Consider the following 14,385-nt stretch of genomic DNA (forward strand, 5'->3'; position numbering starts at 1 on the left):
TAATACCAGGTATTGCCCCCTTTTAACAATGACAGCTTGAAGTCTTTTGTGGGATTTGTGGATGAGGCTCTTTATCTTCTTAGATGGTAAAGCTGCCCATTCCTCTTGGCAAAAAGCCTAAATTTCCTGTAAATTATTGGGCTGTCTTGCATGAACTGCACATTTAAGATCTCCCCAGAGTGGCTTAATGATATTGAGGTCAGGAGACTAAGATAGCCACTTCAGAACCTTCACTTTATTCTTCTGTAGCCAGGTCGACTTGGCCTTGTGGTGTGGATCATTGTCATGTTGGAATGTCCAAGTACGTCCCATGCACAGCTTTCTGGTTGATGAATGAAATTCCAGCAATTTTGACCAAATTTCCTGTGCCTTTGTAGCTCACACATCCCCAAAACATCAGTGATCCACTTCCATGTTTCACAGTAGGAATGGTGGACCTTTCAGCATAGGCCTTGTTGACTCCTCTTCAAATGTAGTGTTTATGGTTGTGGTCAAAAAGCTAAATTTTGGTCTTATCACTCCAAATGACTTTTTGCCAGAAGGTTTGAGGCTTGTCTCTGTGCTGTTTGGCATATTGTAAGTGGTAAATGTGTTGCATTTGCATATTAATGGCTTTCTTCAGGCGACTCGACCATACAGCCCATCTTTCTTCAAGTGCCTCGTCATTCTGCATCTTGAAACAGTCACACCACATGTTTTCAGAGAGTCCTGTATTTCACCTGAAGTTATTTGTGGGTTTTTCTTTGCATCCTAAACAATTTTCCTGGTGGTTGTGGCTAAAATTTTAGTTGGTTTACCTGACTTTGGTTTGGTTTCAACAGAACCCTTAATTTTCCACTTCTTTATACGAGTTTGAACACTGCTGATTGGCATTCTCAATTCCTTGGATATCTTTTTATATCTCTTTCCTGTTTTATACAGTTCAACTACCTTTTCCTGCAGATCCTTTGACAAATTTTGCTTTCCCCATGACTCAGAATCCAGAAACGTCAGTGCAGCACTGGATGAAAGATGCAAGGGTCTGTCAGGAGACTATAAACTCATTGACCTTTTATATACACACACACTAATTACAAGTAAACAGATCACAGGTGAGGATGGTTACCTTTAATAGCCATTCAAACCCCTTTGTGTCAACTTGTGGGCATGCTATCAAGCCAAAATCACCATGTAAACTTTTGATCAGGGTCATTTGGGTAGTTCCTATTGTCATTATGATTTAAAAAGAGTAAATACAGTTGACTGATAATAAATGCCTGCAGCCAAACACTAACCATGAGTGAAAGAAAAGTTTTTGTGTTCATATTCTCTGAAAAATGTCCACGAAATCATAAATTCTGCCAGGGTATGTAAACTTATGGGCACAACTGTATTTAATCTCAGTATAAATACAGCTATACTGTGAAGCCCTCAGAGTTTTGTTAGAGAACCTTAGAGAACAAACCACATCATGAATGCCAATGAATGCATCAGACAGGTCAGGGATAATGTTGTGGAGAAGTTTAAAGCAGGGTTAGGTTATAAAAAAGAATCCCAAGTTTTGAACATCTCACGGAGCACTGTTCAATCCATCATCCAAAAATGTAAAGAGTATGGCACAACTACAAACCTACCAAGACATGGCTGTCCACCTAAACTGACAGGCTGGGCAAGGAGATCATTAACCAGAAAAGCAGCCAAGAGAGGCCCATGGTAAACCTGGAGGAGATGTAGAGATCCACAGCTCAGGTGGGAGAATCGGTCTACAGGACAACTATTAGTCATGCACTCCACAAATCTGTCATTTATGGAAGAGTGGCAAGAAGAAAGCCATTGCTGAAAGAAAGCCATAAGAAGTTGCAGTTTTCAGTTTGCGAGAAGCCATGTGGGGAACACAGCAAACATGTGGAAGAAGGTGCTCTGGTCAGATGAGACGAAAATTTAACTTCTATTTTGCAAAGAATGGGCAAAAATCTCACTCTCTAGATGTGCAAAGCTGGTAGAGGCATCCCCAAAAAGACTTGCAGCTGTAATTGAAGTGAAAGGTGGTTTTAGTATTGACTCAGGGGGGCTGAATACAAATGCACGTTACACTTTTTACATATAATATTTGTAAAAAATGTTGAAAACCATTTATAATTTTCCTTCCAGTTTGCAATTATGTGCCACTTTGTGGTGGTCTATCACATAAAATCCCAATAAAATACATTTATGTTTTTGGTTGTCACGTGACAAAATGTAGAAAATTTCAAGGAGTATGAATAATTTTTCAAGGCACTGTATACCGACCCCAATATGCATTGTGTAGAAAACAGTGTACACACCAATAAAACTAACCTACCCTGCAGGTCTACGAAGGTTTGTCTGCAGGAAAACTGACGTTTAAGAGAAATTAGTATACTGGTGTCTCTGGCAGTAATGAATAGGGTACATTCTATTCTGCAATAAATTAACCATATCACAAGTTAAATGTGTTTCCTGCAGGCAAACAATCAATAGGGCATGTTGAGACAAGGTATTAAACATGTCCTGCTTCTTAATACGATCCTTAATTCCTCTAATGTTCCAAGACAGAATTGCAATTTCAGTAGTCATCATTAACTTTATATGTATAATCAAATGCAAATAATATAGCAGTGGCTTCAGTGGATCGGGAAGAAAACATCCTCCAGCCCCCTACATGCACAAAAATAATACTTGTAAAGGATAGAGAGGAGGCTTGAGCACTTGGGCTTGAGCGCTTGCAGGTGGCCATCTCGGTAGAGGTAGGACTGTGTTCTCATGTTAGAACCTCCAGCAAAGAGAATAGTGAGAGCCACAGCAATGACATCACCAAATCTCACTCCTTATCTAGTGAAACAGCAGTGCCTTAGGTCTCACACTGCAGATATACAGCTTTGAAGCTCAAGGCACAGGAAATTCACTGTTCATTTTTAGGTGGATCTCCAGACAAAATGTAGAATTTTCAGGGCGCTGCTTAGGTACAATGAACATTTCTTGACGTCTCCTTACAAAGCACATTTTCACATTTGAGTTTTGGTCCACTTTCGCGATATTATTACACAAACAACTTTTTGCTAGGCTTTGCTACAGTTGGCAAACATATAGCACAGGGCAGTAAAATAACTTATGATTATAGCAGTGCAAAGATTTACACTTTTATAGAGATGTAAACATTCTATTCTATTGTGTTTCTGCAAACATCCTTAAAAACTTGATGTACAGGCAGTTTAAATGTTGCAACCAACTGATAAAATAATTTTATTACTCGGCAGTTCATGTTCTTATTTGACCTTAAAATACTTTATATTTCTTCTTCATTTGAAACTTTTGTGGTCTTTCCCCAATTTCCTAGTACCTTTTAAAAAGGGAAAATCAAAGTATGACTATATTATTACTTGAACGGATTACATAAGTTTTATCACACAATCACCAAGGCCAATAATATTCTGCCAACACCTGACTCATAGAAGGAGCTCATAAAATACTATACTTGTTGCTGGCAGTACTAATACATCTTGTCCTTTCACATGAGCTCACTCTGCTCTATTACAGTACTTAGATGTTTTTCAGTATACGGTGCAGGCCATTTTTATGCTTCAATAGTAGTTGCACTAGGCTGGTTAAAGTATATCTAAACGCAATAATTAAAATATCATATAAGCCTCAAAAGCCAAACGCTGGGCTTTTGTTAGATGTACCCATGCAGTGGGGTCCCTTAGACAGCATGTTAAAGTTCAGCATTTTTTTTTTTTTTAGTTTACAGCACCATACACATTACCAATGAGCAATGTTGTGTATCCCATTGTTTGTAGGCAGCTGTGTCTGGTAAAAATCTTCCCTTCAGGACCTCCTTCATACCTGACAAATAATGCCCTGAGTGGCCATCTTCTGGTGACATGAAGGTTAACAGCAACTGCTGCTACAGAGAAAAGTTGCACCATTTGCCTGCCCCCTTCTGCCCTCTCCACCGTTCACAAAACATGTACTATTATTGTCACACAGTGTATTGCAACATTGAATGGAAGAGGAGCCATTGAATGACAGGATCTCCCATGCACACTAACGGATTGCGATGCATTGTGGGGCAATTATAGTAGGGGCTCCATGAAAGGCAGAAAGTGCAAAAAGGGCAAGTGGCACAACACTCTCTGTAGTAGCAGCTGCTGTTAATTCTCACAGCACTGGAAGACAGCTGCTCAGGGCAGTATCTGTCAGCTTTGAGGGAGACACAGCAGGGCAGATTTTTAGCAGAAGCAGTCCCTGTAGGTAACGGAGTGCACACCATTATACATAACTAATGTGAATGGTGCTGTATCCAAAAAATAAAATCTTTTTAAGCTGCACTCCTACATTGCCACTCTATGTGGGACCCTGTACTGCTGGGACCTAGGGAGATCTGTACGGGTCTCCCCTTCAAGCCCTCTAGCAGAAACTACAACTATCGTATAGAGTGCCGCACACAATGGTAGCATAAGAGGGACACGGAGCAAAAGCCATGCGTCCTCCACAACAGTGACTGACAAGACAAGTGTCCCTCTTATGATGCCTGTGTGTGTGGAGCTCTGAACAGCTGCATGTACAGTTGTAGTCTCAGCGGGATCACCAGTGGTGGCTGGTGCTCCATCGGTCAGGGGGGCAAACAAACCTGGGACAATTACCCCCCCTCCAGTCGCTCCAGCTGCCACCCCACACCAGACTCGGTCGCTGGCTCACTCGCTCCCTGATTGATCAGCACTTACCCCATCCAGGTCGTAGCTTCCCCCCTCCCAGCCAATCGTGTCTTTGAACTCCCGGCCAATGGGGTCTTATGACTCCTGGGCAATTGGGTCTCTGAACCTGCTTCCTGATTGGCCCGGGAAGAGAAACAGGTGGGTGGGTTTAGGGCGTGGCGCTAAACAAATACGAGGGAGAGTTTAAAAAGGTAGCTCCAAAGAGAAAATTGAAAGGAAAAAAAACATTATATAAAAGTAAGTTATATTATTAATACTTGATTTAGGGGAAACATTTACTTTAATACCACTTTAAAGGTTATCTACAGACACATGTACTGTATATTGCTTGGGTATACATTAAACTGTTGATAGCAGACAGGTAGAATTTTCACCTGGGAAAGATTGTGATGCTATAAATAACCTGTCATTAATATTCCATTATTTAGAATTCTTTTAGCTTAATGTTGTTGTAAAGGCGGAAGTTATTTTTTATCTTAATGCCAGGACACAACTCTGTGTCTGAATGGACTCAGTGAGCTATGGCTGGACTCTGGTGCCTCCACAGCAAGCTGCTTGCTGTGGGGGCACTCAACTGGGGGGCCAGGAGCAACGAAGAGGAGGATCTGGGCTGCTTTGTGCAAAACCACTACACAGAGCAGGTAAGTATAACACATTTGTTACTTTTAATAAAAAAAAAAACGAGAGTTTACAATTACTTTAAAGTGGTTGTAAACCTCAAATGCAAAAACAATTAATGCAGAGCTAAATCAATGAAAATTTGATATCCACATTCAGATATCTGACATGCAATATTTGATAAAGTGCAAAATACCTGACAAAGTGCAAAAATTATCTAGTAAAGGGCAAAAATCCATCCAAACATAAAGTACAATGTGCTTTGTACTCCACACAGTGTCCTTATTTGATCCAATGCATAACGGTTCAGGCTGGGAAAAGACCCCTGACTTTACAGTCGAGATTAATCCAGATGCCTGGACCAGCAGCTGGCTCAGCCTCTCAGCTGCACTTCTGGGAGACTGAGCCAGCTGCTCCCTTCCCATCACTCATTGAAATCTTGGCTGTACCAATCTGACAAGGAATGAGTTTCCTCCTTGTTTCACTGTTTACTAAGAGAAAAAGGTGTGGGGCATGGACAACAATTAATGGAATGTGAAAATGGATCTCCAATTTTTATACTCCTGAGGAATTGTTTTAGATTTATGCACAGAAAAGCAAATTTGCATACTTGGTATACATACGGCGTGTATTTTATTCATTCCTTTCTGCAAATAAGTTATGGTTTGAATCTGCCTGCAGTCATTTAACTTAAAGCATAACTCCACTTTTGTTGAGAAAAAACATTCCCCTCTGGGTGATCGATGTACATTGTAAGGATTATAACAACCTTTGTTGCAGATTCCTACCTTTTGTTATTCTGAAGAAATCCATGTGTGTTTGTCTCTGCCTCCTCTGTACTGAGTGGGTCTAATGGGAGTGGTTTCATAATTAACCATCAGGTGTGCAGCTGTGCAGGGCCCTAATGAGAAAATCTGCTGGGCCTGCATCCCTCTAGACGTGCTCCTATTGAAATTATCTCTCCAGAAATTACCATTTTGACTTGTATCTTAGGCAGGCTTCTGCGAAAATTGATGAGCCAATCACAAAAGCAGAAAATTATGTTTCTGCGGAGTGGTCAGTACACACTCTGTGTACAAAATATCTCCATTTAGTCATATTGCAATGCATTCTTAGAAAATGACAGTGACTGCAGATTGAAAAGGAAAGGTAATTTTTAATAACATTCAATTACAATACGATTAGTGTCGCAATTATATGTGCTCGATTATTTTTTCTTTATTTGCTATTTTTTTCCCCACAAAAGTGGAGTTACCCTTTAACAATACCTGCTTCTGATGCTGGAGTAGTTCAGGCGTCTGTAGCTGGGGGCTGAGGTCTCTGCCGTGCTCGCTTGTGGAATGTTGGGGATAGTCTGTTAAGGCAAACACTCCATCATCCTCATCTTCTTCCCCTTCCTCCAAGTCAGGGTCATTTTCTTTGAAGTCAAGGTGGCCAGTAAACTCAGGAAGGGTATTTAGTTGCTCAATCTGCAATCAGTTAACAAATTCACTGGTGTACATAAAATGTAAATAATAAAATACATGAATATTGCACTCGTGGCAAAAAACAAAATAGTTTGTTTAGCTGGAATACATACTGTATATTCACAATTATGTACTTATGAAAGAATTATGTTGACAAAGTACCTGCCTTAGCTTGCAGAATGTTAGATTTTTTTGAAGATAGCTATTATGATATAAAGATACATGCACGATTATAAAAGCTAGCTTTCAGCATAACCTTATCATAATTTATCCACCTTAAATAGTAAGCTTGTACAACACTGGCCTTAGTCATGGCATCACACTTAGTGGTTTCTCAGTTTATTCCAAAGAAGAATCCAGAATTGCTTAAACAAACCTACGACAATAATATGATGAGTGTGGCTAAGGTTGGGGTAAGGTAATCTATAAAATGTCCAAATTGGGCCCAATTAGTGATTTTCTGTCCCAGTGTCATGTGACTCGTTGGTGTTACAAGGTCTCAGGTGTGAATGGGGAACAGGTGTGTTACATTTGGTGTTATCACTCTCACTCTCTCATACTGGTCACTGGAAGTTCAACACGGCAGCTCATTGCAAAGAACTCTCTGAGGATCTGAAAAAAAAAAAGAATTGTTGCTCTACAATAAAGATGGTCTAGGCTATAAGAAGATATCCAAGACCCTGAAACTGAGCTGCAGCATGGTGCCTAAGACCATACAGTGGTTTAACAGGATAGGTTCCACTCAGAACAAGCCCCGCCATGGTCGACCAAAGAAGTTGAGTGCACCTGCCCAGCATCACATCCAGAGGTTGTCTTTGAGAAATAGACATATGAGTGCTGCCAGTATTGCAGCAGAGGTTGAAGGGGTGGGGGGGTCAGCCTGTCAGTGCTCAGACCATACGCCGCACACTGCATCAAACTGATCTGCATGGCTGTTTTCCCAGAAGGAAGCCTCTTCTAAAGATGATGCACAAGAAAGCCCGCAAACAGTTTGCTAAAGACAAGCAGGCTAAGGACATGGATTACTGGAACCATGTCCTGTGGTCTGATAAGATAAAAGATAAACTTATTTGGTTCAGATGGTGTCAAGCGTGTGTGGCGGCAATCAGGTGAGGAGTACAAAGACAAGTGTGTCTTGCCTACAGTCAAGCATGGTGGTGGGAGTGTCATGGTCTGGGGTTGCATGAGTGCTGCCGGCACTGGGGAGCTACAGTTCATCGAGGGAACCATGAATGCCACATGTAATGTGACATACTGAAGCAGAGAATGATCCCCTCTCTGTGGAGACTGGGCCGGCCACAGGGCAGTATTCCAACTTGATAACGACCCCAAACACACCTCCAAGACGACCACTGCCTTGCTAAAGAAGCTGAGGGTGAAGGTGATGGACTAGCCAAGCATGTCTCCAGACCTAAACTCTATTGAGCATCCGTGGGGCATCCTTAAATGGAAGTTGGAGGTGCGCAAGGTCTCCAACATCCACCAGCTCCGTAATGTTGTCATGGAGGAGTGGAAGAGGACTCCAGTGGCAACCTGTGAAGCTCTGGTGAACTCCATGCCCAAGAGGGTTAAGGCAGTGCTGGGAAATAATGGTGGCCACACAAAATATTGACACTTTGGGCCCAATTTGGACATTTTGTACTCACTTTTATTGCCAGACATTAATGGCTGTGTGTTGAGTTATTTTGAGGGGACAGCAAATTTACCCTGTTATACAAGCTGTACACTCACTATATATATATACATATATATGTATACATACATACATACATACACACACACTGTTACCAAAAGTATTTGAGCGCCTGCCTTTAACATGCACATGAACTTTAATGGTATCCCAGTCTTAGTCCGTAGGGTTCAATTTTTAGTTGGCCCACCCTTAGCAGCTGTATCAGCTTCAACTCTTCTGGGAAGGCTGTCCACAAGGTTTAAGAGTGTGTCTATAGGAATGTTTGACCATTCTTCCAGAAGCGCATTTGTGAGGTCAGGCACTGATGTTGGACGAGAAGGCCTGGCTCACAGTCTCCAGGCACAAATTCATCCCAAAGGTATTCTATTGGGTTGAGGTCAGGACTCTGTGCAAGCCAGTCAAGTTCCTCCACCCCAAATTCGCTCATCCATGTCTTTATGGACCTTGCTTTGTGCACTGGTCCATATCATTTGGTGGGGAGAGGGGGGGGGGAGAAATTAAGGTATGGGGTTGTTTTTTATTTTTTAGGGGTTGGGCTTAGCTCCTTAGTTCCAGGGAAAGGAAATATTATCAACGCATCAACATACCAAGACATTTTGGACAGTTTCATGCTTCCAACTCCATGGGAACCGTCTGGGGATGGCCCCTTCCTGTTCCAACAAGACTGTGCACCAGTGCACAAACAAGATCCATAAAGACACAAATGAGCGAGTTTGGGGTGGAGGGACTTGACTGGCCTGCACTGAGTCCTGACCTCAAACCGATAGAACACCTTTGCGATGAATTAGAGCGGAGACTGCGAGCCATGCCTTCTTCTGGAAGAATGGTCAAACATTCCCATAGACACGCTTCTAAACCTTGTGGACAGCCTTCCCGGAAGAGGTGAAGCTGTTATAGCTGAAAACGGGGGTCAACTCAATATTGAATCTCACGGACTAAGACTGGGATGCAGTTAAAGTTCATTTGAATGTAAAGGCAGGCATCCCAATACTTTTGACAATATATAAATATAATGTATACACACACACAAATATGATACTGCACAGCATTATCTTACCAATGACAACGATTACCTGAAGCAATTCATCTCCCACTTCTTCCTCCACCCGTTTGCACTGGCGCCAATGTGCTAGAAGCCATTTTAATTTCACATAGAAAATAAAGACATTCCGCTTGAAGTTCCTTAGTTCTTGCTGTAAGAGACACTTTTCTTGGCCCCAGGTTTTCTCCTCCAGTTTATTCTGTAATGTCAGACCCTGAACCTCCAAATCTTTCCTTCGAATGTTTTTCAAATGTTCCTCCTCCAGCTAGGTTATAAGAAACATTTGATTGCATGAGTATGAATAATCATTACATACCATAAAATATCATTTTATCAGCTTAACCTCAATGAATATGTGATCAATAAGTTGTGATCAATACCAGGAAGTGGTTTCCAGAATAAACATGTGCTATACTGTAAGCCTATTGTTATGTATTTGTCCTTAAGCAAAGTCAAACTCAGATAAAAGGAACCGCAGTCTATGGCTACACAGTTATAACTGGATCAATTCACAACATGTGACTTTCCAAGAAAATGAATTGACATTGTTACAAAAAACCTTAGACTTGCACACAAAAACAGGTCGGATACTATATTAAATCAAGAAATATGCTTAGCATGATCACTTAGTTGTGTCTAACATGATTACCTAATTTTCCTCCCAGGTGTCACCTGTGGTCTAGATCTGGTCAGTGTGACATATTTTTCTATCCAAAATGCAATAAGGAGCAGCATACTCTGTATGGTAGGAAAGCATACCAAACCCCAAAAAGCAAAGCATTGTTGTAAATGTATAGCATTAAGTGTTACATACAAAAGATTATGGTGTATAACCATTATCTAAGGCTGCTTTCATACTGCAGCCGTGGCCGTTGGCGGTTAAGTGCCGCTCGTTTTAACGCTGCTTTACCGTAGTTTTAGCAGCGCTTTTCAGCCGCTAGAGGGTCGCTTTTAACCCCCGCTAGCAGCTGGTGTATGGGTTAAAACCGTCCATGTTGCGGCACTTCCAAATCACTTTATAGGCACTTCCGAAGCACTGCCCATTCATTCTAATGGGCAGGGGCGGTGTAGGAGTGCTGTATAAAGATACTGCTTGCAGGACTTTTTTTTCCCGTCCTGCAAGCGCAGCGCCTCAGTGTGAAAGCACTCAGGCTTTCACACTGGGGTGGCATGGGAGTCAGTTTTCAGGCACTTTACATGCTTTATAACGACTGAAAACTGCCTCAGTGTGAAAGTAGCCTAAGAATGTCTTGAAAGAATGTCCAAAGTCCGGCCCGTGGGCCAATTGCGGCCAGAGATTCCGGTTTAATGTGACCCCCCTGGTAATTTGGTCATATATAGCTTTTTGTGGCCCCTAGGGCCACAAAAGATATATACCGTATATTGTATTTATTGGCACTGCCTCGGAGGGGACAGGAAGGGGTGGGATGAGCATCGTCAGATTACATACTCCTGTTTTCTCGGCGGTGTCTGCAATAGGAAGTTCTGTCTCCTGGGCTGCCATTGGACAACTGTTCTGTCTATCATAGGAGGTGGGACTTTGTATTAAATGGACCATATTAAATCTCCTGTAAACAGGAGATTCTCCTGTATGTAATCTGTCAGTGGTTGTCCCGTCCCTCCCTGTCACCTCCGAGGCTGCAGATGGGCTGCACTGATGGCAATTGTAAGGCTGCATTCACGGCAATGGTGAGGCTGCATTCATGACAATGGTAAGGCTGAATTCATGGCAATGGTAAGGCTGAATTCTTGGCAATGGTGAGGCTGCATTCATGGCAATGGTGAGGCTGCATTCATGACAAAGGTGAGGCTGCATTCATGACAAAGGTGAGGCTGCATTCATGGCAAAGTTGAGGCTGCATTCATGTCAATGGAGAGGCTGCATTCACGGCAATGGTGAGGCTGCAGATGGACACTGATTAGGCTGCATTGATGGGCACTGACCCTTATTTTTCTTCACAGTTCATTATTTAAATTGAAAATTTTCCCTCTTAAAGTGAAGGCGCATGTTATACGCCTGTGCGTGGTATACGCTGATAAATACGGTATATCTAAATAACACGCCGGGGATTTGTTGGGGCCACAAAATATATATATATATATATATATATATATATATATATATATATATATATATATATATTCAAATAACATGCCCAAGCTCATCTCTTCCCCACACACAGCCGCAAAGGCAAGAAAATTCTTGTTGGGCAGTGTATTTGTGAGACTTTTCGACGAACTAGGTCCGACGGTCTTCCCGACGGACTTTCGGTTGAGTTTACGACCAAACGGACTTGGCCACACACAAGCACATCAAAGTCCGACGGATTCGAATATGATGACGTATGACCGGACTAGAATAAGGAAGTTCATAGCCAGCAGCCAATAGCTGCCCTAGCGACGGATTTCGTCCGTCGGACTAGCATACAGACGAATAGATTTTTTTGACCGGACTCAAGTCTGTCGGAAAGATTTGAAACATGAAAAACAGAAAAGAGAAACATGTTTTAAATCTAAAGTCCATCTGATTTTTAGACAGCAAAGGTCCGATGAAGCCCACAAATGATCGAATTGTCTGGTGGATTCGTTCCGTCGGACCTAGTCTGTCGAAAAGTCCGGGCCGAATTTTAATAATTCTAAGAATGTCAGGCAAAATGGCCCTCACGCATGTTCACTTTATCAAATTTGGACCTCTTTGAAAAAAGTTTGAACACCCCTGAGCTAGGATGGCAGTCTAGCATGCATCTGTAATAGCATTCTTGCAGATGTGTCAGATGATTCTAAGGGCTGCGTGCTTGGCCAAATTAAAAAAAAAAAATGTATGGAGGCTGGTTGAATGGGTCACTTGCCCAAGTACTTTAACCACTTTCAGACCGGACCAATTTGCTGGTCAAAGACCAGACCACTTTTTGCGATTCGGCACTGCGTCACTTTAACTGACAATTGCGCGGTCGTGCGACGTGGCTCCCAAACAAAATTGACGTCCTTTTTTCCCACAAATAGAGCTTTCTTTTGGTGGTATTTGATCACCCCTGCGATTTTTATTTTTTGCGCTATAAACAAAAATAGAGTGACAATTTTGAAAAAAACGCATTACTTTTTACTTTTTGTTATAATAAATATCCCCCAAAAATATATAAAAAAACATTTTTTTCCCTCAGTTTAGCCCGATACATATTCTTCTACATATTTTTGGTAAAAAAAACTGCAATAAGCGATTATTGATTGGTATGTGCAAAAGTTATAGCGTTTACAAAATAGGGATAGTTTTATAGCATTTTTATTAATAATTTTTTATTATTATTTTTTTACTAGTAATGGCGGCGATCAGCGATTTTTATTGTGACTGCGACATTGTGGGGGACCCATCGGACATTTTTGACACATTTTTGGGACCATTGTCATTTATACAGTAATCACTGCTATATAAATGCAGTGATTCCTGTGTAAATGACACTGGCAGTGAAGGGGTTAACCAGTGGGTGGCAGTGTAGGGGTTAAGTGTTCCTAGGGGCGTGTTACTAACTATGTGGGGGTTGGGCTTTCATTTAGTGAACACTGATCTCTGCTCCAATCACATGAAGCAGAGATCAGCGTCACTAGTTGCTAGGCAGAATGGAGAAATGTTGTTTACAACGGCACTTCTCCATTCGGCCGCTCTGTGAGACGATCGCGGGGATGCCCACGGCGATCGAGTCCGCGGGTCTCGCGACCGGACTCACGGGGGTCCCGACCAGCTCGGGAGCGCGCCGCCGGCGGCGCGCTTCCGATGACAGGGCGGCAAATTTAAAGGGACGTACATGTACGCCCATTTGCCTGCCCGTGCCATTCTGTCGACGTACATCATCGTGCGCTGGTCGGCAAGTGGTTAAATTAATCAGATTTTATTGTTACCACCTGAAAAAAATACAAGGTAGTACATGAGGGTAGTGCTGAGGTCCCTGTTATTCACTGAGTAGGCTGGACTAAGTAATTTCAAAATGATTATAAACCCTTACATATACCCAGTGAAGTGACTGGCCTCGAGTGGTACACTATAGAGAAGAAACTATTCTTCCTACACAAGTTCTACTTGTTTATTTTCAGTCTTCTCTACACCTGTTCTAGGTGGCAAATTTCTAAATCTTGTCTGAGCTGCCAGAAATAAAGGGGACGGAAAGCTGAAATTACACTCTGTAGAGCTCAGTGACTGGGAGCTCTGAGAGCTGATTGGAGGGAAGGGACACACCCCCTTCACATAGCACACAGGAACAAAGATGAAGCTGCCAAACAGCTGGAGTTCCCTCCCTTGTCACCTTTTTTCTCTTGGTGTCAGGAAAACTTGCCAGAAGTGACTCATGCTGATAGCAGAGGAGCGAGGCAGCAGACACATACACACTATAGAAGAATATGCTTAGTTCATATTTTAGGTCTGAGGTTTACAACCACTTTAAATAATGTTATTACAGCTATATAAGCGCTGATTCCAACTATGTTTTCACTTACGTATTATTCAAAAGTGAACATGAAAAAATGCACAAAAATGGGTCAACAACACCCTGCAGCAATTGATAAATATTTCATGTCTAATACAGATTTTTCATACAGCTCAGTACTGGAGCCCAGCATACGTCCCCCAAATCTATCATGAGCTGGTAATAAGTGATCATTTGCATAGAAATTACCTAATCTCTTCATCTGGGAAGTACTTAACTAGATAATTACTGCTAATCTGCACAGTACTTAGAGCCATCACTGTCTGTTTCCTTCAATATACCATTTCCTATCCTAATCTTAGTAGAAGGCCCAGACCTTTACAAGTTTAGAGAACTTGACAACTTGTAGCACAGTATGTGTTAACCATTTCAAGACTAC

General features: G+C 41.9%; 1 protein-coding gene across 7 annotated transcripts in view; it reads right to left on the reverse strand.

Moving 5' to 3' along the window:
* Positions 1-14,385, reverse strand: part of MTCL1 (microtubule crosslinking factor 1) — a 222,075-nt gene that overhangs the window by 43,674 nt on the left and 164,016 nt on the right. For all 7 annotated transcript variants that reach the window (XM_077492468.1, XM_077492464.1, XM_077492467.1 and 4 more), the window contains 2 exons: positions 9,563-9,796; positions 6,599-6,799 (listed from right to left, as the gene is read on the reverse strand). In XM_077492468.1, coding sequence (XP_077348594.1) covers positions 6,599-6,799; positions 9,563-9,796 — 435 coding nt within the window. The remainder of the gene's footprint in view (positions 1-6,598; positions 6,800-9,562; positions 9,797-14,385) is intronic.

Source organism: Lithobates pipiens, unplaced genomic scaffold (assembly GCF_037356315.1).
Source record: "Lithobates pipiens isolate NorthernLeopardFrog02 unplaced genomic scaffold, aLitPip1_a1.2 Scaffold_19, whole genome shotgun sequence".
NCBI classification, from domain to species: domain Eukaryota; kingdom Metazoa; phylum Chordata; class Amphibia; order Anura; family Ranidae; genus Lithobates; species Lithobates pipiens.